The sequence below is a fragment of the Physeter macrocephalus genome, chromosome 7, assembly GCF_002837175.3.
Source record: "Physeter macrocephalus isolate SW-GA chromosome 7, ASM283717v5, whole genome shotgun sequence".
Classification (NCBI taxonomy): Eukaryota; Metazoa; Chordata; class Mammalia; order Artiodactyla; family Physeteridae; genus Physeter; species Physeter macrocephalus.
Genome location: NC_041220.1, coordinates 72,660,780 through 72,684,157, shown reverse-complemented (window position 1 = coordinate 72,684,157; position 23,378 = coordinate 72,660,780). Strand labels below are relative to the sequence as shown.

At 44.7% G+C, this 23,378-nt stretch overlaps 1 protein-coding gene across 1 annotated transcript in view; it reads left to right on the top strand.

The window, feature by feature from the left end:
* SCD5 (stearoyl-CoA desaturase 5) overlaps positions 1 to 23,378 on the top strand; it is a 154,476-nt gene that overhangs the window by 66,872 nt on the left and 64,226 nt on the right. Inside the window, exon 2 of the mRNA XM_024115413.3 lies at positions 19,853 to 19,983. Within this exon, the coding sequence (XP_023971181.1) occupies positions 19,853 to 19,983 (131 nt within the window). The remainder of the gene's footprint in view (positions 1 to 19,852; positions 19,984 to 23,378) is intronic.

Sequence of the window (23,378 nt, the reverse complement as noted above, 5' to 3'; positions counted from 1 at the left end):
GCGTCCGGAGCCTGTGCTCCGCAACGGGAGAGGCCACAACAGTGAGAGGCCCGCGTACTGCAAAAATAAATAAATAAAATAAAATAAAATGCTTTCTCCTAAACATATTCCTTCCACCCCTCCCCCCACTTCCATGAATTCCAAGAATGTTTACTATTCCACTGACAAGCTCTTCTTTATTCAGACTTGTGGGATTCAGAGCTGTGTGCTGGTGCTCTTGGTGGTGGGGTGAAAGCCAGAGCTGATGGCTGCTCTCAGAGAGCTTACAGATGAGCCTATCAGGCGAGGCATAAATACAAGAAAAGGTAACTGACCTTCTGCAGGACCCTCAGTAATCCCAACCTGGTGTTCAACAGCCATCTGCCCGATCTCCACCTCTGGCCCAGCCTCCGTGCTCCCCCGATGGCCCCCTTGGCTCTGTCACCACCTGCGGTACAGCTTCTCTTCTCTGCTGGCAAATGCTGCTTTCCACTTCCAGCCCAATCGCATCTCTCTGCCTTCCGAACAAGGACCAACTTGCCTCCACAGACTTGGCAATCTACCCCAAGGCTTTGGGATGGAAACCTCTTGGTAACTTGGATTTTTTAATTTCAGGGTTACCGTTTCAGCTTTTGAAGACTCAAAGATGGTTCCCTCACGTATGAGGTAGATGGGTGAGGTATAGATGAAAAAACTCTGGCCTTGGCCACACACAATTTCTGGTGCTTCTCGAAGCACTTCCATGCCTTTCTCCCCGCCTCTGCCTGGGAAATCCCCATTCCTTCTCAAAAACCCAGGTCAAAAACCACATCCTCTTTGCAGCTCTCCAACTTCTCCGGACAGATGCAGCCACAACTGCTGTAGCTCTTCATCTCCCTCTGGCTTTGCTAGCTTCCTCCTGCGCCCTGAGGTGTCACCATCAGAGACGAAATCTCCCTCAGTATTTCCCCCTGGGGCTGCAAGTTCCAGTGCTGGTGCACTAGTTAGGTCCCCTTTGAGATCCTCATATTTGTGTTGTGCTGGGAATAACTGGCTTGATTTTGATTTAAAAGATGATTTCTTGGCTTGCGATGTAACCTTTGCAAGTGACCTTCCTGGACAGTGAGGACGGAATGGTCTTGAATCTGGAAGTCGGAGCCTCTGCTCTCCTACTGGATGAAGAAGTGTCTTAAACATGAAACCTGCTGTAAATGGGAATAATAAACAGTGGTTCTCAACCTTGCCTGCACTTTGGAATCAACTGAAGAGCTTTAAAAATACCAGTGCCGGGCCCCACCCCCAGAGGTCTGATTTAATTGTTCTGGGTGCATCTGTGGCTCCAGAGACTTCTGAAAGCACCCTGGGTGACCCTGGTGTGCTGCCCAGGTTGGGAACAGCTGTGCGGACAGCCACCTGATGTCTCTCTTCAGGAAGGAGGAGACCCTTGATTGGTAACTCGGGGGACATGCAATGCCAGGGAAGAATTGTGAGAACTAAAATATGTTAAAGGAAAAAAAAAAAAAAAGGACAGGTAGGCAAAAACAGGACCTACACAGGTAAATTCAGAATGATGATTCTTAAGTGGCTTAACCTACTGGACCAGCGCAAGGTGGGAAAAAGATGCAGAGGAGATGAGAGAGTCTTGCTCACGGAAAAGCTCAAGGCCAAAGAGGAGAAGCTGAGACCAGCTGAACTTTCCCAGACCCGGGGAAATGCCACTTGGTGAGGGATTTACCTATGAAGTCAGAACAGTTTTGACTGGCTGGTGGGGGGTGTCTAAGGGGCAGACAGGAAAGACCATTAGTTCTCAAAAACACAAAAAGGGAACCAAAGTCTAGAGCAGCCCCTGTCCCTGGGAGATGAAAGAACATTCACAGAGGCTGGGGGTGCGTGTGAGCCACGACTCCTGATTTGGGGAGGCTGGGGGTGAGGCCTGGACGCTCAAAGAGGGTGAGGATGAGTGCCTGTCTGAGCACTCGGCAGCTGGGCCAGGGTGCACGCTGCAAGGGCACTACTCTCACTGTGCTCCGGGAGACGGGCATCCCTTCATGGACTATTCCAGAGACAATGCAGGTGGTACCCTTTGCAGGTGGGCAGCAAGACTCCCTTAGCTGAATTTTGAGAGTTGAGTGTGGCATGTCCACTGCATGTCGTTGTTGCACCCAAATCCCCACGTCCTATAGTCAAGTTTGAGGTTTCCCTTGAATCCAAGGATGAGGAGACATGAGTTGAGAATCTGATTGGTCTTGCTGGTGGGGAAAGCTCTCCACCCTTGGCTGGGAACCCAGGAGCCTCAGACATGAGGTAGGGTGGCCCCTTCTATAACACACCCCTCATTTATCCTGTGATGACTGTAATGAAAAATAGATCCCACTCCATTAGAGATGGGTCAGCCTCCACCCCGTAGGACAAGCCTGGGCAGCAATGATGGGTGCCCTTGAGAACTTTGGAAGTGCGGAGGAAAAAGAAAAGCTGTATTGTTTTTCTTGACCTATCAAGATTGATTCGTGGCAGCTCCTAGGGAAAGGGACCGGATGAGGAGGGTTATAGATGTGACAGGAATGTGCCACGAAGCATAGGCTTCATCCAGCCTAGTATATTTCAAACTGCACATTGTAACCTAGTAGTGGGTGTGAAACACTTTAGTTTGCATTGTGACCATTATTTTAAAAATAATCAGGGCTTCCCTGGTGGTGCAGTGGTTGGGAGTCCGCCTGCCGATGCAGTGGACACGGGTTCGTGCCCCGGTCCGGGAAGATCCCACATGCCGCGGATCGGCTGGGCCCGTGAGCCATGGCCGCTGAGCCTGCGCGTCCGGAGCCTGTGCTCCTCAATGGGAGAGGCCACGGCCACAACAGTGAGAGGCCCGCGTACTGCAAAAAAAAAAAAAAAAAAAAAAATCAAATAGACAATATCAGTGCACTGCATATAGGAAGGATTAATGATTGTTTAATGAAAATTTTATTCAGTTATACTTGTGTGTGTGTTCAACATTGCAGTGTGTAATGTATTTCACTGCAAGTCTCCATTAAATAAATAAATAAACATCTGCCTCCGTAACAAGCAGAATAAAAATAACCAGTTTTTTCCATCTCAGCGTGTGGGTAATTCAACTCTGCCTGGTTGGGAAAGTTCTATTAGCCTTGCTGTGAAAATTCAGGGTTATTTTTTTTAGTAACAGACATGCTGGTAGCAGAAAGTAGTTGCCTGTGCCTCTAAGAGCCTTTGGGAAGGATGCTGTCCCCACTCCACTACAGGCCCTTGAGGGCCTCAGAAGCTCGTCAACCCTCCAGGTGGCTTTTCCTCGCTTCTTTTCTGTGACTCATCTCGTCACTTGCATGCTACTGCCCTTAGGTTTGGGCCAAAATCAAATGCTTCTTTTTAGGGCTTTATCTTCACAAGGCATCATGTCTTAAAATTTTCATGGTTGAGCTAAAGCTGTCACAATAACAAATGGGAAAAAACACAAATACCAGTGCCACCCAAAGCTGTCATTTTTGTTTGCTTGACGAGACTAAAAGGTGCCATTGAGGTACTGTGAGTAGTTGATGGTGAAATGAAAAGAAAACTCAGGTTTAGGTTTTACCCTCGGAAAGTTAGTGTTGGCTGATGGGGAGTGACAGCTCTCTTGAGGTTTGAATTGAATTCACATTCAAGGTTTTATTCGAAACACGAAAAAGCCTTTGTCCTTCAGTTCCTTCAACACCGAGAATAGCCTAACATCATCTACATTGCATGTGAAGTGGAAAGATTTATTTCTTTCTAAAGCTCAGGGAAGTTATTTTTCTAAAGTAATAAAACATTCCAAGGTCTTAACATAGATCACAGGAGAACTTTGGCCTCCTTCTTGTGGAACTATTCTGACTTGGTTTTTCTTTTTTTGTTAGAATAGGCCTTCAAGAAACCCCTCTTGAATTCTTCCTGATTATTATCCTAAATACGAAGTGCACCATCTGAAATGTAAACAAAATGTGTTCCCAGTTTTCTCTGCATGGGAGAGGTTACCTTTATTGTGTTCATTAGAAGAAAATGCCATGTATAGTTTCTCTCAGAGGCAGTACAGCCCAGTACCGCCTGGAGCAGCGGTGCCCAACATTTTTGGTACCTGGGACCGGTTTCATGGAAGACAGTTTTGCCATGGACTGGGGGTGGAGGAGAATGGTTTCGCGATGATTCAAGTGCATTACATTTATTGTGCACTTTATTTCTGTTATTATTACATTGTAATGTATATTGAAATAATTATACAACTCACCATAAGGCTGACAGGGGCAGAGCTCAGGAGGCAATGTGAGCAATGGGGAGCGGCTGTAAATACAGATGAAGCTTCGCTCACTCGCCCGCCGCTCACCTCCTGCTGTGCGGTCCGGTTCCTAACAGGCCACGGACCAGTACTGATCCGTGGCCCAGGGGTTGGGGACCCCTGAGCTGGAGGACAGGCTCTGGGGCCAGAATGTCTGGGTTCTTACCTTCCTGCTGCCACTGGCTGCTGCCACCACTCACAGTCACAATAATAACAGCAGTCTGAGGATATTTATCACCTGTCTACTGCGGGTCAGGCACTGGACTTTCCTCATCTTTAATCCTAAAAACAAGCCTTCCAGATTTGTTTTATTCTCCCCACTTACAGATGTGGAAACTGAGACTCAGAAAGGACCAGAGAAGACAGAAACATAGCCACATGTATATCTTTTTACATTATTTCTTTTTTAATCTTTGTCTTTCCAGCTTATTTTAGGGCCTACTTAATTGTGGGCAGGAAGAAGTATGCGTATATTTAATCCCTTGAGTATCATAAAGCCAGCACAAAGCAAGGTTTAACCCATATTCTGACGTGCTGGTCCTCTGTGTTCCACTGGTTGGTGTTTTTAATGTGTGAAGCAAAAGAAGGAAGGTGAAATTTAGTGTCTGTGTATTGACTCTCAGTGACATTTGTTTCCTGCAGACTTTTAATTTGAACATTTTCAAACACAGAGAATTCTAAAGAATAATACAGTAAACACCAGCACATCTACCAGCTTCAACGATTATTAACATTTTGCCACATTTGCTTTATCTACAATTTTTTTCTCAGTCATTTAAAAGTAAGTTGCAGATGTTATGGCCCTTTATTCCTAAATAATTCCACATGTATCCTCTGAAAATAAGGACATTATCATAACTTAGTAACAATCTGTCTAGTTTATATTCAAATTTCTCCACTTGTTCTCAAAATATCTTTTATAATTAATTTTTTTGAATCCAGATTCTATCAAGCTTATTGCATTGCATTTGATTGTTATTTGTTCTCTGTCTTTAGAACAGACTCTCACCTTTGACATTGACTTTTTGAAGAGACCAGGCCAGTTTTCTGTAGAACGTCCCACATTTTGAATTGTCTGATTGTTTCCTTTTCTCCCTTATTTTCTGTATACTGGGAGCTGGTATAAAAGCATATTGAGATTAAAGTTGAGCATTTTTGGCAACAATTCCTCAAGGGTGATGTGATGTGCTTCATATTTATCACATCAAAGGGCACCCAATGTCAAGTTCTTCCACTATTCCTGATGCTAAATTTCATCTCTTGGTTAAGTGCCAGATTCCTCCTTTGTAAAATTTTATTTTCCCCTTTAAAATTAGTAAGCAGTCTGAGGGATGATGCTTTGACATCTTGGGGATAGCCTGCTTCCCAACAATCCTTTGACCTAATGAGTTTAGTATCTGTATTAGTTTGCTAGGGCTGCCGTAACAAAGTACCACAGACTGGGCGGCTTAAGCAACAGAAATTTATCGTCTCACAGTTCTGGAGGCTGCAAGGCTGGAATCAAGATGTTGGCAGGGTGGGTTCCTCCTGAGGGTTCTGAGGGAAGGATCTGTTCCAGGCTTCTCTCCTTGGCTTGCAGGTGGTTGTCTCCCGGTGTCCCTTTACATCACCTTCCCTCTTTGTGTGCCTGTGTGTCCAAATTTCCTCTTCTTCTAAGGACCCAGTCATATTGGTTCAGGGCGCACCCTGTCCTACAGAGTCCTTCTGTAAAGACCCTATCTCCATAAAAGGTCACATTCTGGGGGCACTTGGGGGTTAGGAATTCAACACATGAATTTTGGGGGGGACACAGTTCCACCCATGACAGCACCCAGTGATGGTCTTGCCAGAATCCATTATTCATTTATTGGGGTCTTAGGTTGGGTTCTTTGGGAAACAGATTCTGAGAGGCAGATTCGTGTACTAGTTTATCAGCAACAGTGCTTGGTAACATCCGGAAGAAAAGGAGAGAAGCTATGCTGCAATGCTGGGGCCTCAGCCTATGCTTCAGGCAGCTCCGGAACTAGATGGTCCTTCAGAGATGTTGCAAATGGTGGCAAAGGGCCAGGCCTTTGTACCCCTTTATCAGCTAAGCATTGGTTGCAGGCTGCCCCCGGCGGGGGGGCGGGGGGGGTTATAACCGTGGGCTGGGCAGCTTCGTTCCTTGGGAGAAGGAAGACTCAGCTGAGAGCTGTTAGGTACCAACAGTTCCAGTAGTTGGAGAAATGAGTGCCTGGGTCCTAGAGGGAGGGTTAGGGGTGTTGTTCCCACCACATAGCACATGGGGTAACTGGGGGTTGGAGAAGGCTGGTTTCCTCCCCAAATCTACATTTGGTAGCTGGAACTCTTTTGAAAAGAGTTTTTCCCTCATCAACTGGGAATGAATTTTAGTTCTTTCTAAAATGACAGGGTAAATGCATAAACCTTTCCCTTTTAATCACCAGTTTTCCAAGTCAGGAGTTGATATAACTCAGCTGTACTTAGCGAGTTATGATTATTGCCATTGTGGGCCCCTTCTGCCATCAGAAAAATTAGAAATTATATTTTACACCTGTGTGGGTGCAAAGACAAATATAACCTAGGCTGGATTCATTATTATGCATTACTATTATATTTGTTTTCCTTCCAAAGAAAATGTACTGTGGGCCTATCAGTGCTGTGTCTTCAGTGCCTAATGGACAAGGCCCTGGTTCTACTCCAGCTCAGGGGCTGGGCGGGTGATAAACAGAGAGGGTTGATCCTAGTGTGTACCTGGGTACGGGGTGAGTGGGGCGAGGTCGCAAGGGAAGGGCATTTAGCTCCGGTAAAACGTTACCACTCAGGAAAATGAGGTGGCCTGGTGTTGCCAGGTCTTTCCATCTTTCAGGAGAAGCTAGAAATAGAGATTTTAAGTCTTGGAATCCTCTATTTTTAACTGTTGGATCAGTTTTTCAAAATATCTGTGGGCTGATGGTGGCCTGAGGGCTGCCAGTTTGGCTGTGAGGCTCCTGGGGGAGGGGTGTTGACCGTTTCCATACTGGGTACCTTACAGACAGCCGGGCTCACCGAAGGAGCTGCTACATGCTTATCGAGGAAGGAAGGAAGGAAGGAATGGTGATATTTTGCTAAGGCAACTCATAAAATTAGGTTGGATTTTTTGCTTCAAAACCTGTGAGGATCAGAAAATCAGGCCCTGGATTTTGCTGCAGAGAAAAAAAATCTGCCTTGGGCTATTCACAGCAGTTTACAGAGACTTGGCAGGAATAAAAACGTGTGAAGGAAGCGCTTGAAACTGGAGTTCGTGAACTAGGTCAGGCTGCCCCGATGATGTGGTCCCCCATCAGAGAATTGAAGGGGATTTCTTGGTATCTTGATAGAATGCTGTCTTATTAAAATTTTAACCCTTTTCTTCTATTTAAGGCAGAAACATTAGTGTGGTAAAAACAACGTTGGAAGGACTGTGTTTTGTCAATTTTCCCTTTGGGGGCACCAAGGCACCTCACTGCCAAACGTGTTTCGTCTCTGTCCTTGGCCTGCTCTGCTCCACGGGGGACGTTTGTTCCGAGCCCAGTGTGTTCACACGGAGCCCCGGGGAGGACCCTTCTCTGGTCAGAAGAGAGGGGGAGGAGGGGGAGGAGATCCTTGAGGAGGAAGAAGACAGAGAGAAAGCTGTGCCTCCCGGGATGTTTCCCCTCCACTTCACTTTAATTCCCGGCCCTTTAAAGGGCTCAGACATCAAAGCAATATTGATGCCTTGGGCTTCTCCTGTCAAACTTTCCTCCAAGACACCCCTCCAGGGCTCAGCGCTCAGCCCTCTGAGGGCCTGGGTGACACATTTTCATGCTTCACTGCTGCTAACAGGCCTGCTGACTCCTGCCTAAACCTCTGGGCCGGGCTTCAACCATTGGCTGTCCTAATTCTATTAGGGAAATTGCCTGTTAGAAGAGAGAGAGAATGGTAACTCATAAGTACCCAGATAATTCAGATGATAAGGGCAGAAATCCTTCTTTTTCTAAATTTTAGTCTTCCTTCAGCAAGACTGTCATTTTTGATATTGCAGTTTCCCATTTATGGTCAGAGACATTAATGAGCATATACAATATGAAGCATATCTATAACAATATGAAGTATATGAATTCCTCTCTCTCTCTCTCTCACACACACACACACACACACACATTTACTGCCCAAGAGAAAAATCACAACTGAATAATTAATGGAAAAGGAAATTCAGTGTGCCCGTAATGCAGTGCATTATTCTCTTTGTATTCAATTATCTCTAATTCTGATTTTGATAGTTGTGTCTTGATCTTGATTGTGAGAGAGAGAGACAGAGAGGATGATGGGAGTTATCCTGTATCGTGACCCGTGCTTGCTCTTCCCAAATTCACCTCCAAGAACCTGGGAGGGCTGAGGATCAGGGTAAGGAAAAGAGTTGCTCTTGAGACCTGGGGCATCCTTTCCTCTGAAGACCCTGCTTCCTGGTCTCCCAGCCTCAGTCTGAAAATCTTTGCCTAGTGATAAGAATAATGGTGTTTTCAGTAATGTTTATTAAGATATTACTCTTTGCTAAAACCTTATGTATATATTTTCATTCGTCTCACGATAACCTTTTGAGATAGTCTTCTGTTTGTTTGTGTGTTGCGTAGATAAGAAAACAAAGACGAAGAAAGGGTAAGATGGTTATTCCCCCCCACCAGCTAGGAAAAGATAGGCAGGCAACTCACCTGGGAATTCACTGATTTACCTGCGCACCTCCTCACTCCTCTGTGTAAGAAGCCAGTGTTCTCCGTGAGCTGCTCCAGCAAGCTCTGATTCCCACGCCTAATAAACGATCACCCCCACCCCCCACCCCCCAGAAGCTTTGTGTCACTTGAGGGAGAGAAAGAGGTTTTGAACAAGGAAGTAAGAAGGCATCGAGGGAGCTGGAAGCCACACTGGAAAGATTCCAGTCTGAACTAGTTTATGCTCTGCAATAGTTATCTCTCAGGGGCTTGCTTTGGTGTAGTACTGAAGAAATATTGATAGATCATAAAATAATAAAATAACTTTGATTTTGGTTTGTTTGTTGCATTTTTAGTAAAATGTTAAATAATCGACAGCTCCAAATACAGCTCTTCTCATACGTGTGGCCACTTTCATTAGATGCCAAATATTTTTAGAAGTGGACTGGAAGCAGAACAGTGTTAGTCTTTGACATTTTCTTAAGAACAAAAAGAATAAACTCTTCCACTCCCTTCCCCTAACCATTCAGTTTGGTCAGCTTGTTTTACATACTTGCCTTCAGGAGAAAGGTTGCCAACACCATTCTGTAATGATTAAGAACTCTTAAGGTTCTAACAGATTCTAACAGATTCTTATTCCTCTCCAGGGACCTTTTTTTCTTTAATCAGACCTCTTCTCTCACCAAGGTGTGAAGGTGCTGCAATGCACAGATGGTCTTCAGCCATAGTTCTTTTATTTATTTATTTATTTTTATTTTTTAACGCCTTTATTGGAGTATAATTGCTTTACAATGGTGTGTTAGTTTCTGCTGTATAACAAAGTGAATCAGCTATATGTATACATATATCCCCATATCCCTTCCCTCTTGCTTCTCCCTCCCACCCTCCCTATCCCACCCCTCTTTAGATTCCATATATATGTGTTAGCATACGGTATTTGTTTTTCTCTTACTGACTTACTTCACTTTGTATGACAGTCTCTAGGTCCATCCACCTCACTACAAATAACTCAATTTCGTTTCTTTTTATGGCTGAATAATATTCCATTGTATATATGTGCTACATCTTCTTTATCCATTCAGTCTGTCGATGGACATTTAGGTTGCTTCCAAGTCCTGGCTATTGTAAATAGAGCTGCAATGAACATTAGCCATAGTTCTTTTAGCAGCTCAGTTCTTGTGTTTTTATATTATGGAATTGTTTTTGTGATGTTTTGAAGGCAGCCCTTTTCTCATCTTCTAAATTTAAAAATCTACCTGAAATAAACTTTTTCACTCTGTGCCTGAGAAAAGAAAGAAAGCAGGAAGGGAATGTAGAAAGAGAAAGCATAGGCTGCGGGTAGGGAGATGAGACTTCCATCCTGGGCTTCGGTCACTAAAAATCCTTTTGCTTGCATCACAAGCCAAGAGGAGAAGCTAGGTTTCCTCGGTCCTAAATGAGTCTCTGCAGGAATCAGCCAGTGTCTTGCAACTCAAACTGTGGTCCCTGGGATAGCAGCAGTGGCATTACCTGGGAACTTGTAGGACATGTAGAATCTCTGGCCCTATCCAGACCTACTGGATTAGTATCTGCAATTTAATAAAATCCCTAGGTGATTTATAGGCACATTAGTTTGAGAAGCACTGTCCTTGTCCATCACTCCCATACTTGGCTGTATAACTGAATCACCTGGGGTCACAAACCCCTGCCTCCTCAGTATAAGGTTCTAGAAGATGTGTATAGATTTTAAAGCTCCTCAAGTAATTCTGTTGCAGCTAGCCCAGCCCCAGAAGGAGCCCATTGGTACAGCCTATAGAGGCCAGCCTCCTAGGGCACAGAGCAGCATGAGAAGGGAGAGTGTGTGTCTCTGCAGGGGCTCATGGAGACAATCTAGCGCAAGTGATCATTTCAGCCCACTAGAATCCATCTTCTACAACACTTTCTGTCATTCTAAATTTGATAATGTAACATTCTTTAGTGGTACCCTCTTGTCCTCAAGATCAAATATCTCTTTTTAGCATCACATATATGCCTTTCTGGTCGGGCCTCTGCCTGGTTTTTGCATTTCATTTCACCCCACACCCCTTCCCAGGAGTCAGACCCAACCACTTGGCAGTGCTCTTCCCAGGAACCTTCACATCTCCATGCCTTTGCTCACACTGTCACCTCTACCTGGAATGCCAATCCCTCCTTCAGGGACTCCTGTAGCACCTCTGCCTCTCCTTCACTGTGTTCATCACCCACATAATGATTTGCTTAATATCCATCTAGAGACTGCCCACAAGGAAAGGGACCACATCTGTCTTGTCTGGACCTGGATAGGAGCAGTTTTGATTGGTGTGGGAATGGAAGAAGAAGGACAAAATCCTAACTGAATGGGCTTAAGAGAAGATGGGAAGTGAGGAACTGTAATCCACAATTAAGAGACAATCCATTCAATGAATTATGTGTAAAGGGGAGCAGAGAAATGGAATAGGATCTAGATGGGGAAAGGGCGTCAAGAGAGGTTTTTTTAATTTTGTTTTTTGAAATGAGAAAAATAACAGCTTGGCTATAGGCCACAGGAATAATATGGAGGGAGGCTATTGATGATGCAGAGAGAGCAATTGAGTAGGATGGAGGGGATGCAATGCACAAGGAAGGGCCAGCCTTAAAGGGCATGTGGACTGGCCATCGGTAGGAATGGAGGAATGGCAGGGTGCACAGGCTCGGGTGCTGGAGGGTGGCTAGAAGTGGTAGGGCCTGAGGAGGTTCTGCTATTCTCAAACAGAAGCAAAGTTATCAGACGGGGAGGGGGAAGGAGACTTTGGGAGGTGAGGTGATTGGAGCAGGTATGAAATAGACATCTAGGAGAGAGGGAGAACATATGGACCAGGGGAAAGTAATATGATTTCTGGGCAATACTAAAGCCCAGCTGAGGTTAAAGGTTCATGAATTTTAAAGTGAAACCAATCAACATGGTTGCATATTTTTCTCTAGCTAAGTTAGTTGCATAGGTACCAGCTGAGAATACGTGGAAGGACATACATGATCCCTGCCCTCCTGGAGACTATGTTTTAGATGGGAAGACGGCATTAGATGAACAATTCCTTATTTCATTACAAAGTGATGATTGCCATGTTGGAAAACACAGAGGGCCAGAGAGCGTCTAACAGGGATTCCTGGTTTAGCCTGAGTGCCTGAAGTGAGACCTGTGGATACAGAATGAGGTCCTGGAAAAGACCCAAATTCTTCCCTGCTTTTTTGTTTGAATTATAGATACTGCGGTGCAACAGCAGAGTGGTAACATGCTATGCTATAATTTTGTGGTTGTTAGTGATCTGCTGTGACTTTCATTCTAATTGTCATATATGCTGTAAATCAACCCAGAAAAGTAGGATTTGCCCAGGACTTCAGAACAGTCTAAGTGGACCTGACTGAAGGCAGGAAGGATGCTTGAGAAAAACAGGCAGTACCTGTAAAATGCATGAAATATATCTTCACTCTCCTGTTCCGTTCCCTTTCCGTTGAATCTTCCTAGAAGATGTGGGCACTTGCAGAAAGGAGCACCTATCTTCCTGCAGCCCATGTGCAGCACAGGAGAAGGGGGCAGAGTGGAAGGGGGTGGGGATTGCAAAGAGGGGCTGTTGGTTATTGCTACGTATGGTAGAATTACTAAGACAACATTGTAAATCAACTCTACTTCAATTTAAAAAAAAAAAGATAGAATTTAGAAGGTTTTAATAGTAAAAAGAAACCCTTTGCTTCTAAGCCCACAGTTTTCAAGATCCTGAAAATGTTCTGATTTCGAGTGAAGTGTTGAAATAGCACCTAAGAGGAAATGGCCTCGGAATCTCGAACTTTGTAAACCCAAACCTTTAACGGGAAGACATAAGGTCTAATTGCAGTCCTTTGTAACACCATCTCATGAGAGGGCCTTGCTCTGTCGCTGCAGTCCCTTGTCAGTCCTTCTTTCTCACATCTGGTGGGTCAGCTAAACACTCAGACCCTGGACGAACAGCATCAGCAAACCTGCAAACTTGTTAGAAACAAAACTTGTGGGTCTCTCCCCAGACCTACTGAATCTCTGGGAGTAGGGCCCAGCATCTGCCTTTTAACAAGATCCCCTGGCACTTTAAAGTTCAGGAATCAATGACTTAAAATATTATTGCTCTTTCGTCCGAGCTCTTTGTTTTCAGCTTGTTTATGATATGCTATGCTATGCTTTGCTAAGCTATGATATATGGTAAGATATATGATATGATATATGAGATGTGAGTTACTCCTACAGCTCCCCCATGAAACCAGAGAGATGTGAGGAAGCAAGGCCAGTGAAGTCACCCCAGATTTCGAGAAGAACATCCCCAAGAAATCAGAGCAGGATTCTCTACCTCGGCACCGTTGACTTTTTGGTAGTGGTACCTTTTGTTGTAGGCAGCATCTGGGCATCGCGGGGTGTTCGCAGCATCCCTGGCCTCCACCCACTAGATGCCAGTAGCACCCTTCATGTTTTGGATTGTGACGGCTAATAATGTCTTGGAGACTTTGCTAAATGTCCCAGGAAGGGGAGCAGGCAAAATTGCCCACCCCCTTGAGAACCTCCGGCTTAGACTAATGAAAAGTGTGGGAGTCTTCACAGGGTGTTAGCTGGGAAAGGGATAGTTTACCCTTGGGCATAACCAGGCATAACCAGGGCAAGAACATACGCTAGTGATGCTTGTCAGGCCTGGCTAACATTTTATGTGCATTACTTCTTTCTATCCTTACAACAAGCCCATAGGGCAGGCCCTATTTTCCCCACTTTATGGACGAAAAAAACAAGGTTTAGAGATTAAGTCACACTGATAAGTGATATACCAGGGATTCAATCCCAGGTTCATCTTAACCATTATGACATATGGCCCATCATTTACTTCTATGTATCTCTGTATCTCTATGTGTATCTGTCTATCCATCTGTGGCTCTGTCTGTCTTTCTCCATTTATCTGCCAAATCTCAGAAGGACTGGAGAAGAGAAACACTCATTTGTTGGCCAGAGCCCACGTGTGACTTTCAAAACACTGAAGCTGGCCGGAAAGGCAGATATCTAACTGCGTTGTCTTCTCCCACACAGGCTCCACCCCACCCGCCATGTGGCCCTGTCCCCAGGAGCCTTGGCCCTCTGTGTCCTTCCTCCGCCTCACCTCTTCCCTTCCCTCGGTGGAAGACAGGTCCGCGCATGCTCTGTGCTTCGTGTCCTCCTGTCGGAGCCCCCCCCCCTGCACACCTGCCCGCCAGCCCGGGGCTTGGATATCAAAGACTCCTCTGTGGAGGGCCTGGCGAGCAGCTCGCACCATCAAAGGGAGCCGCCAGGAGAAGAGTGCAAACGGCCCGAGTTCACACCAAAGGGCAAGCGGGTCTCTCCTGATCTGGAGTTGCTTAGCATGTACGAAGCCCCGTGGGGGTCAGCTCTGGGGGTGTTGGAGGCAGCACAGTACACTCTGGATCTGGGTTTCTCCATCTGTAAATTCAGGGGATGGGACCAGATGGTCTCTAAGGGAGGATGTACCTTACAGGGCAGCGGTTTCTCAGGCCCGGTAGTGCATCAGAATCACCTGTGGAGAGAGGTGCCCACACTCTTCTGGCCCTCATCTCCGATTCACTGGGCCCCATGGGCCTCGCGTCTGTTAAAGATGCCAGATGACTGCAATGCGCAGCCAGGGCTGAGGACCACTACACCAGAGGAGAGGGCTTGGGGCTGCACTGAGCTGGCCTTTGGGCCCCAGCTCTGTCGTTGTGAGATCCAGAGGCCTTTACTTAATGGCTCTGGGCTTCAGTTTTGCCCATCTGTAAAATGGAGATTAGGATATCTACCTCATAGGAATAAAACAATAAAATTAGATATATTGATAAATTGACGGTCCGTGGCAGGCATGCAGTGAGAGTAGGCTCCCTTCTCCAGCCTCCCTTCTGACACTGTTATGCAGTGTGGTGCATTTTTCAGTTGGACTTTTACTGTGCACTGGTTTAAGAAATCATGGGAACCAACTTCTTTTTTGCACTCTGTTCCCAAATACCGATCTTTTCATTTTATCATTCCCGTAATAGGGATTGCAATGATCTGATGTGTGCGAAGTATTTGAAGGTGAATGAAAGGAGGTTATTTTAAGAAGTATTATACACCCTACTATATATAAAATAGAGAAACAGCAAAGACCTACTGTATAGCACAGCGAACTATATTCAGTAGCTTGTAATAATCTGTAATGAAAAAGAATCTGAAAAAGAATATGTATATATATTTATATATATATATGAATCACTTTGCTGTACACCAGAAAGTAACACAACATTGTAAATTAACTATATGTCAATTAAAATATAAATAAATAAATAAAATGGTGATAATAACTGTCCCCAACTACCTCATAGGGTGGTTGTGAAGATTAAATAGGTTAATATACGTAAGCATGCCTGATGCAGAGCACATGCTTAATAAGTGTTACCTTATTATCTCAAAGGCCTCTAATTTGCGGAGGGGAAAAAAAGGAAGAAAAATATGAGAAAGGGAAGAGAGGGAAGAAAGAATTTGGAAACAACTCACCTATTTAAAGTGTGTAGTTCATTGGTTTTTGCTATATTCACAGGATTGTGCAACTATCACCAAAATCAATTCCCAAACATTTCTATCACTCTTTACCCCCGAACCCTGTACCTGTTAGCAGTCATTCCCCACTTCTCCTCCTTGTCCCCAGCCCCATGCAATGTGAATCTACTTTCTGTTCCTGTAGATGGCAAACTGTTCTTAAACTGGGATTTAAACTGTGCCTTCCTTCCCTCGAGGGAAGTTTCCTACTTAAGTCTTGCATTAGTTACTTACAGCTGCAGAAGAAATTACCCCGATATTTAGCAGTTTAAAACAACATGCATTCACTTTCTCATAGTTTTTGTGGAGCAGGGGTCCAGGTACAGCTAGGCTGGGTCTTCTGCTTCAGGATCTCTCATAAGGCAGCAATGTGTTGGCCAGGGCTGTGGTCTTAACTGAAGGCTCAGCTGGGGAAGGAACTACTCCCAAGCTGACTTACACCATTGCTGGCAGGACTCGGTTCCTTGAGGACTGTTGAACTGAGAGCCTCATTTCCTCACTGGCTGGTGGCTGTAGGAAACCCTGAGTTCCTTGCCATCTGGGCCTTCCCAACATGGCAGCTTGCTTCACCAAGCCCAAGAGAAGAGAGAATCTGCTAGCAAAACAGAAATCATATCTTTTGTAACCTAATCATGGAACGGATATTCCCTCAATGTTACTATGTTCTTTTGGTTAGAAGCAAGTTACTCAAGGGTAGGAGACTACACAAGGCTGTGAATGCCAGGAGGTGGGGAGTGCTGGGACCATCTTGGAGGCTGTGAACAAAAAGCCCTATCCTGCAACCTTCCCATGAGTTCTGTAGGCTACTCAGTATCTTTTTAAAAAAAAAAAAAAATTTATTTATTTATTTGGCTGCACTGGGTCTTAGTTGCAGCACGTGGGATCTTCATTGTGGCATGCAAACTCTTAGTTGCAGCATGTGGGATCTAGTTCCCTGACGAGGGATCAAACCTGGGCCCCCTGCATTGGAAGTGCGGAGTCTTAGCCACTGGACCACAAGGGAAGTTCCTACTCAATATCTTTTTAATACATTTCTTTTTGGCTTCAGATAACTAGAATTGGTGACACTTCTCTGCATACGGACCAACATGTTTGTCGCTTACTGTTCTGTAATTTTGTGATTCTGGTTTCTGTTGCTTTAGCACCTTTCTCTATGAGGTGTAAGTCACTTGGTAAAGTTATTGGCACTGCTTATTACTCTTTTTTTTTTTTTTTTCTGAAATCATCACTTCTGTGCCTGAGCACTTTAATACCTTAGAGCCAGCGAGCCAGCATTCATCAGAACTTGTTTGGATATTAATTTCCACAAACATCATAGAAGACAGGTTAAGAACCTCTCAAACTAGCCCTGTCAAAATAGGAAAACTGAGTCCTTTTAATGGAACAGCCCATAAAGCCTCACATCCAGCCCAGGGTTTTTGCAGTTTATCCTCATTTGGACTATGACCAGAAGGTTGCTTTCTTTCCTGGAGATTCTGCAGAATTTTAGTATCAGAAATCCAGTGCAAACTGGCTTAAGCAAGAAAAGGGAATTTGTTGACTCACATCACTAGGAGAAATACTGGGGAGGCCCACAGGATCAAAAGAAGAGCTATAGAACTCCAGGACCTGCAACCAGTGACTCAGTGCAGGCAGTTATCCTTCTAGCTCTTGTGGAGCTAGCTCTGTCCATCATCTTCATGACTCACTTTCTGGGCCTCATTCTTTACTATTACAATCATGCATTGGTTTGTGACCTTTAGTCTTTTTTTTTTTGTGGTATGCAGGCCTCCCTCTGTTGTGGCCTCTCCCGTTGCGGAGCACAGGCTCCGGACGCGCAGGCTCAACGGCCATGGCTCACGGGCCCAGCCGCTCCGCGGCATGTGGGATCCTCCCGGACCAGGGCGCGAACCCGGTTGCCCTGCATCGGCAGGCAGACGCGCAACCACTGTGCCACCAGGGAAGCCCGACCTTTAGTCTTTAAGCCAGAAGAGAGAAAAGTTGGGTCAGGTGTTTATTCCCAGGACAAGGAAGATGGGCTATGATGCCAGCCCTGGGTCACACAGCCACATTCCTGCTGCCAAAAGAAGGACCATGAAAAACCAATAGCCACTACTGCCCAGTACAGGCTCTGACTCGAGCCCATTGTCAGTGGCCCAGACATGCACTGCCCAGTACAGGCTCTGACTCGAGCCCATTGTCAGTGGCCCAGACATGCACAGACCAACCATGTAAATGACCCCTGAAATATTGGAGATCCTAAAAAGGACAGGACAATGCCATAGTCCGTGGTAAGGCGCTGTCTGGGAACCATGGATTGGAGGGATTCCACTTGGCCAATATATTTCATGGAGTCTGGGAATTCATCTTATTATACCCAAGGTCCAGTGTCTTAGTCCACTGGCAAAAAAAAAGGGTCACATTGAATTTTTCCATTATAGATTTCACTTGTTCCCTAACTACTTGACAGTTGGAAAAAAGTTATTAGCAGGGCCATGAAGGCCAGATGACAGGTAAAATAGCTGTCCATTTCATGGACTCATGACCAAGTTTAAATTACAATAACAAAAGAGGTCAGAGCTTTTTATTTACTGCTACTTTCTGTGATTTATGGGCAGATTGTTGTTTTTTGTTTTTAACCTTTCAAAGAAGGAATGATTTGTCAAGTTCATGAAAACCACATGTACTCAGAGTCATTAATCTTAGTGCCAAGGGTGAGTCTAGTTTTTAGACCATACAAATATGGATTGAGATCAAGATCAGTCAGACTTGACTTTTGGAATATGTAACAGTGTGCTCCCTTTAAATATGTATATTGACACTGATGTTACCCTAGTAATTCTCCCAAAGAAGTCCTACGGAGGAGGGTTCCCTAAGAACTTGGCCTGGGTACCATTCACAACCGCTCAGGGATGTACTCACAGCTGGTCACTTGGTCTTTGGCACTTCTTTATGGAGGGCCTTGTATGTGCTAAGTGCCAGAAGAAATTGTGTAGGATTATGTGTAAGCCTGAGCCTGCCTACATATAGCCTGGTTTAGGGCTCTCCCCTCAAGTAAGGAAGCAGCTCACATTTAAATTTAGATTGAGATCCAATATTAAAGGTGTAGGGTGTAGAGAAGTGAAGATAAAACTAACCATTTACCTGGTTGATGTCTCCCTGAGACAAAGGAGAGTATAGAGGGCAGGCACTCTGCTCTTGGTTCAGACAGACTTGGGTTTGGCTCTTAGCAAAGACACTCCCTAACCTTGTGACACTGGGAAACTAGTTAACTTCTTTAAACCTTTGTTTTCTCAACTGTAAAATGGCCCTAATAATAATACAAACCCTGTAAGGGTTGTTTGATGTGTTTTAATAAGAGAATCCAAGTAAGATATTTAGCGTTGTGTGGGAACATTGCTTTAAAACCACTAGAGTAGTTGTAATAATCTTAGGAGTCGTGATTTTTTTGGTCCCTTGGGGTCTCCTCCCTACCATGCACTCAACCTTTCCCAAGCGTCATACAAAGAGCAAATCACCACCACCACCTAGGGGCAACATGAGCAGAGGCTTTAGAACTAGGCTTTAGAACTAGGCTGACCTGGGTTTATATGCAGGATTTAACTCTCAGAGAGCCAGTTCCTCAACTGTAAAATGAGATGCTAATACATTTTATGAGGATTAGAGATAATATATTTAAATGTGTGACAGATAATAAGCTCCACTGTAGGTTGGCTCTAAAAAAATTCCCCCCCTGGCCATCTTTACCAGCTCAGTCATAGTGATGGTATAAGCGAGGAGCTCCAGAAGACAAATCTCAGCTGTCCTTGATGTCAGTTTTAGCCTCATTCTTACTGGCCCTGAGCCGTACTTCATCGCTTTAAGTCTGGCCTGAGTTCCTTCAAACCAAGGAAGCCCTGAAAATGGGCACTGAAAATGGGCACTGCCGTTTAGAAGTACACTCTTCATAGAACTCATCCTGCCATGGGTGCCAATTAAGAAGTAAGATAGAGAGCTATCTCAGCTCCACTGAGAGTGGATGCGTAAGAATTACAAAGGCCCACTAACATGGTAGTGATTTTGTATCCAGACTGGCAAGAAACATTTGCAAATAGAAGATTCCTTTGATATAGGAAAAATGATGTTCCAAGGTCAAAGTTTCTTGAGGAAAGTTCTCTCCACTTCCGCCTGTACCGGAAAGCTACAAATCAATAAAAAGTCTGCATTTCCCCAAGTTACTGATTCTTCACATTGCAGATTCTTCCCCTGATACCATTTCACGCAGGTTCCTATTCAGGAGAGAAAAAAGTTGGGGGAAGTTTAAAAGCACTGATAGCTGCTGACCTTCTCCCTGCTTGTGTTTTGCAGCCTACTTCTGCTTCCTCCTGACTGCTCTGGGTGTGACAGCTGGTGCCCATCGCTTGTGGAGCCACAGGTCCTACAAGGCCAAGCTGCCTCTGAGGATATTTCTGGCCGCTGCCAACTCCATGGCTTTCCAGGTGAGGATAGAGGGTCCTTGCTGCCGTAGGGACCTAGAGCAGATGGCAGTGGGGGAGGAGGCACAGATGTGCTCCCAGTGGGGTGGACATCCTCCACGCCCATTCTAGGCCCAAGCACTCCCTGCCTGTGTCGACTTTTGATCCTTGTAGCTTTAGATACTATAAAATGTTCCTGGGGGGCTTAGAGCACCAAGGCATGCTAAACTACAGAGGAGGAAAGGAAATTCCTCCCTCCAGAGTCCATGCCCTAAACATGACCCGAAACCCTCAACATCTGTCTAGCTCTGATGAGGGCCAAGTTCTGTGCTGAGCATGCTATGTGCATATCACCTTTGATCCTCACAGTAACCCCACGAGCTAGGTGTTATGCATGCTCCCATTTTACAGATGAGGAAACTAAGGCTTAATGAAGTTAAAGAACTTACCTAATTATCTGCCTAAAAAATGGTACATCCAGATAGGCAAACGCAGTTCTGACTCCAAAGCCACTGCTTCTACAACACGTATTCCTGAGGTCACCCTTTAAGTTTGTGGTGAAAAGTCTATTATTCAATGTGGATTTGGAAGACTCAAGATTTAAGTCTTACTCTGATGGTTGCTAGCTGTGACTCACTCATCTCCAGTTTCTTCATCTGTAAAAATTAGAATATGAATTTATTTTCAGAGTTGTTATGAAATCATGATAAAAATGTAAATGGGGTCACAACTGTACTAGGATTGGGCCATATCCTTGAGGAGTGTGCCAGTCCTAGGCCATTTCCCACCACCTTGGGCACTTTCTGAGCTGCTGGAACTTTGGTTTGATCATGAATCTCTGTTTTCCCAATTCCTCATCTGATCCAGGCAGGGTGGGTGGGAACAATTTGTTTTCAAAATTTCTGCCAGTGTTATGAGGGCAGATGATTCAAGTCCTGTGTATTTTCACCCATTAAGAAGAAATGGCAATTCCCAAAACTGCTTTAGGGTCCAGGAAAACAGGCGAATCAAGAGCCTCTCTGTGACCCTCAGACATCCAGGTCAGGTGGTCACCTCTGCAACAGGCCTCCCATCCCTACAAGACAGCCTGACCCTGAGCATTTGTCTAAGTTGCCCTGTGTCTAAGAATTCATTTCCCAATTTTAGGCTTCCCTCCTGTCTGAGCATTCATAAAGCAAAAAGGATCTAGCACAATACATCACTCGGGGATCACAGTTCATATTATGAATATCTACCAAATAATTCAAACACAGTTGGGAATAGGCACCAGGGTCCTAGGAAGAAGCTGTTTGCACAAAGGAGCAGCTGGCAGCTTCTCGTTTTCATGTTCTTTTGTTGGCAATGGGAACTATGCTGCACTTAATTTTGACTTCAACAATCTTAGTTCAGTGTTGTGCTTTATTTATCATAACAATGGATTATGAAAATGATAAGTTAGAAACTCATTAATTTAGGTCTTAGGGGCTTCCCTGGTGGCGCAGTGGTTGAGAGTCCACCTGCCAATGCAAGGGACACGGGTTTGTGTCCCGGTCTGGGAAGATCCCACATGCCGTGGAGCGGCTAGGCCCGTGAGCCATGGCCGCTGAGCCTGCGCGTCCGGAGCCTGTGCTCCGCAACGGGAGAGGCCACAACAGTGAGAGGCCTGCGTACCGCAAAAAAAAAAAAAAAAAAAAAAAAAAAAAAATTTAGGTCTTAGATGCTATTTAGGACTTAACTCAGTAATTTTCATTTATTTTTGTTCAAGCAATTTATTATTTTTAGCCTTCAAGTACACGCTCATGTAGTTATAAAGCATCTCTATTACCAGAATTTTTTCCAACATATATAACTTGAACTTGAGAACCTAAGCCTCTTTTCCAAATGAAACTGTTTGTTTATAACTCAATTTTTGAGAACCTAAGTTTCCTTTACAAAACATCACATAACAGAACATCACACTGTGATTTTAAATTTATTTTGGGGGGAAAGTATATTGTGGAGGAAAGTATCCAGGTCACTGAATAAATTCAGGTCATTTGCTGGATGTAGGCTTTTGTGCACATCTTTGTTCCTTCATCTGCAAAAATTGGTGGGGGGGCGCTAATAATATTTACCTCACATGGTTCCTGGGAGGATGAAATAATGAATAATACATGCCTAGCTTATAGTAGCACTCAGTGAATATCGTTCCCCTCTTCTTTATGAGATTTGGCACACCATCCCATTCCTTTCTGTATTTTTGTGCCTATTATATAGAAAACACTCAGTGATTATTAAATGAATGAATAGTTTTATAAAGTATTTTCATAAATCATCAAATTTGAACTAAGCATGCTTCCTCCAGGCCCACATTTGTAGTAGATTTTTTTTCATTAATTCAGCAAATATTTATTGAGCACCTACTATGTGGCAGGCACTGAACTAGGCATAGTGGGTACAATGATTTGCAAACACAGTCACAATCCTTGCCTTCATGGAGGCTTCCATCTAATGGGATATTAGATTTTCCACAGTTTCCCAGTGGAAATAGTGCTTTATGGGACTGCAGTTTTATAACAGTGTCACTTAGACCTAGATGAGAGGTATCTGTAAGATCAGCAAAGGGCCAGCTTCCATACAATGCCTGTGTCAGAGGGAAAGAATTCAGTCGATTCAGATCATTTAACCCTAGGAAGAGAACCGCCTGGGAAAGTAAAAAATGTGCTGTGATCTGCCAGTCTAGGGTACTGACCTACAACCCTGACTTAATGCAGAGTCATTGATTCAGGTTACCTTTGATATCCCCTTGGGTTTTTAGAGATAGTTTCAAAGGTTCTCTTCTGCTTTCTTCCATCAGAATGGTCATGCCTTTGGCCAAAATGGACCAAGTCATGCCATGGTTATCTCTGAGGATCAACAGGGCTTTTGCTAGCTGCTGCAAACAAGATCTTGATCATTAAGAGCAGTGGTCTTTTTGGCACCAGACACTTGTTTGTGGAAGACAATTTTTCCACAGATGAGGGGGAGTGTGGATGGTTCAGGTGGTAATGCAAGCAATGGGGAGCGATGGGGAGCGGCAAATGAAGCTTCACTCGCTCGCCCGCTGCTCACCTCCTGCTGTGCGGCCTTGTTCCTAACGGGCTGGGGACCAGTAACAGTGGTTGGGGACCCCTGATTAAGAGCAGTTTTAAAATTGTGACTGAAACATTTGAACTTCCCTTTTCTCTTTGTTCTGTAGAGGACGTATGTATGGCTCAGAGGGCAGTAGTGGGAAAGGTGAGGTACTTTTAGTCTGAAAAGATGATGATGGGGCAGGAATGCCAGACAAGGAGCTGTAATAATCCTCTGTCCCCTCCACACCCTTGCATTCAGCAAAGACCTCCTGAATTCCTCTCTCACCTGTTCTCCTTCCTTACCAGTAGGTTGCAAGTCAACCCGAAAGCTGCTTGCAGTCTTCTTGT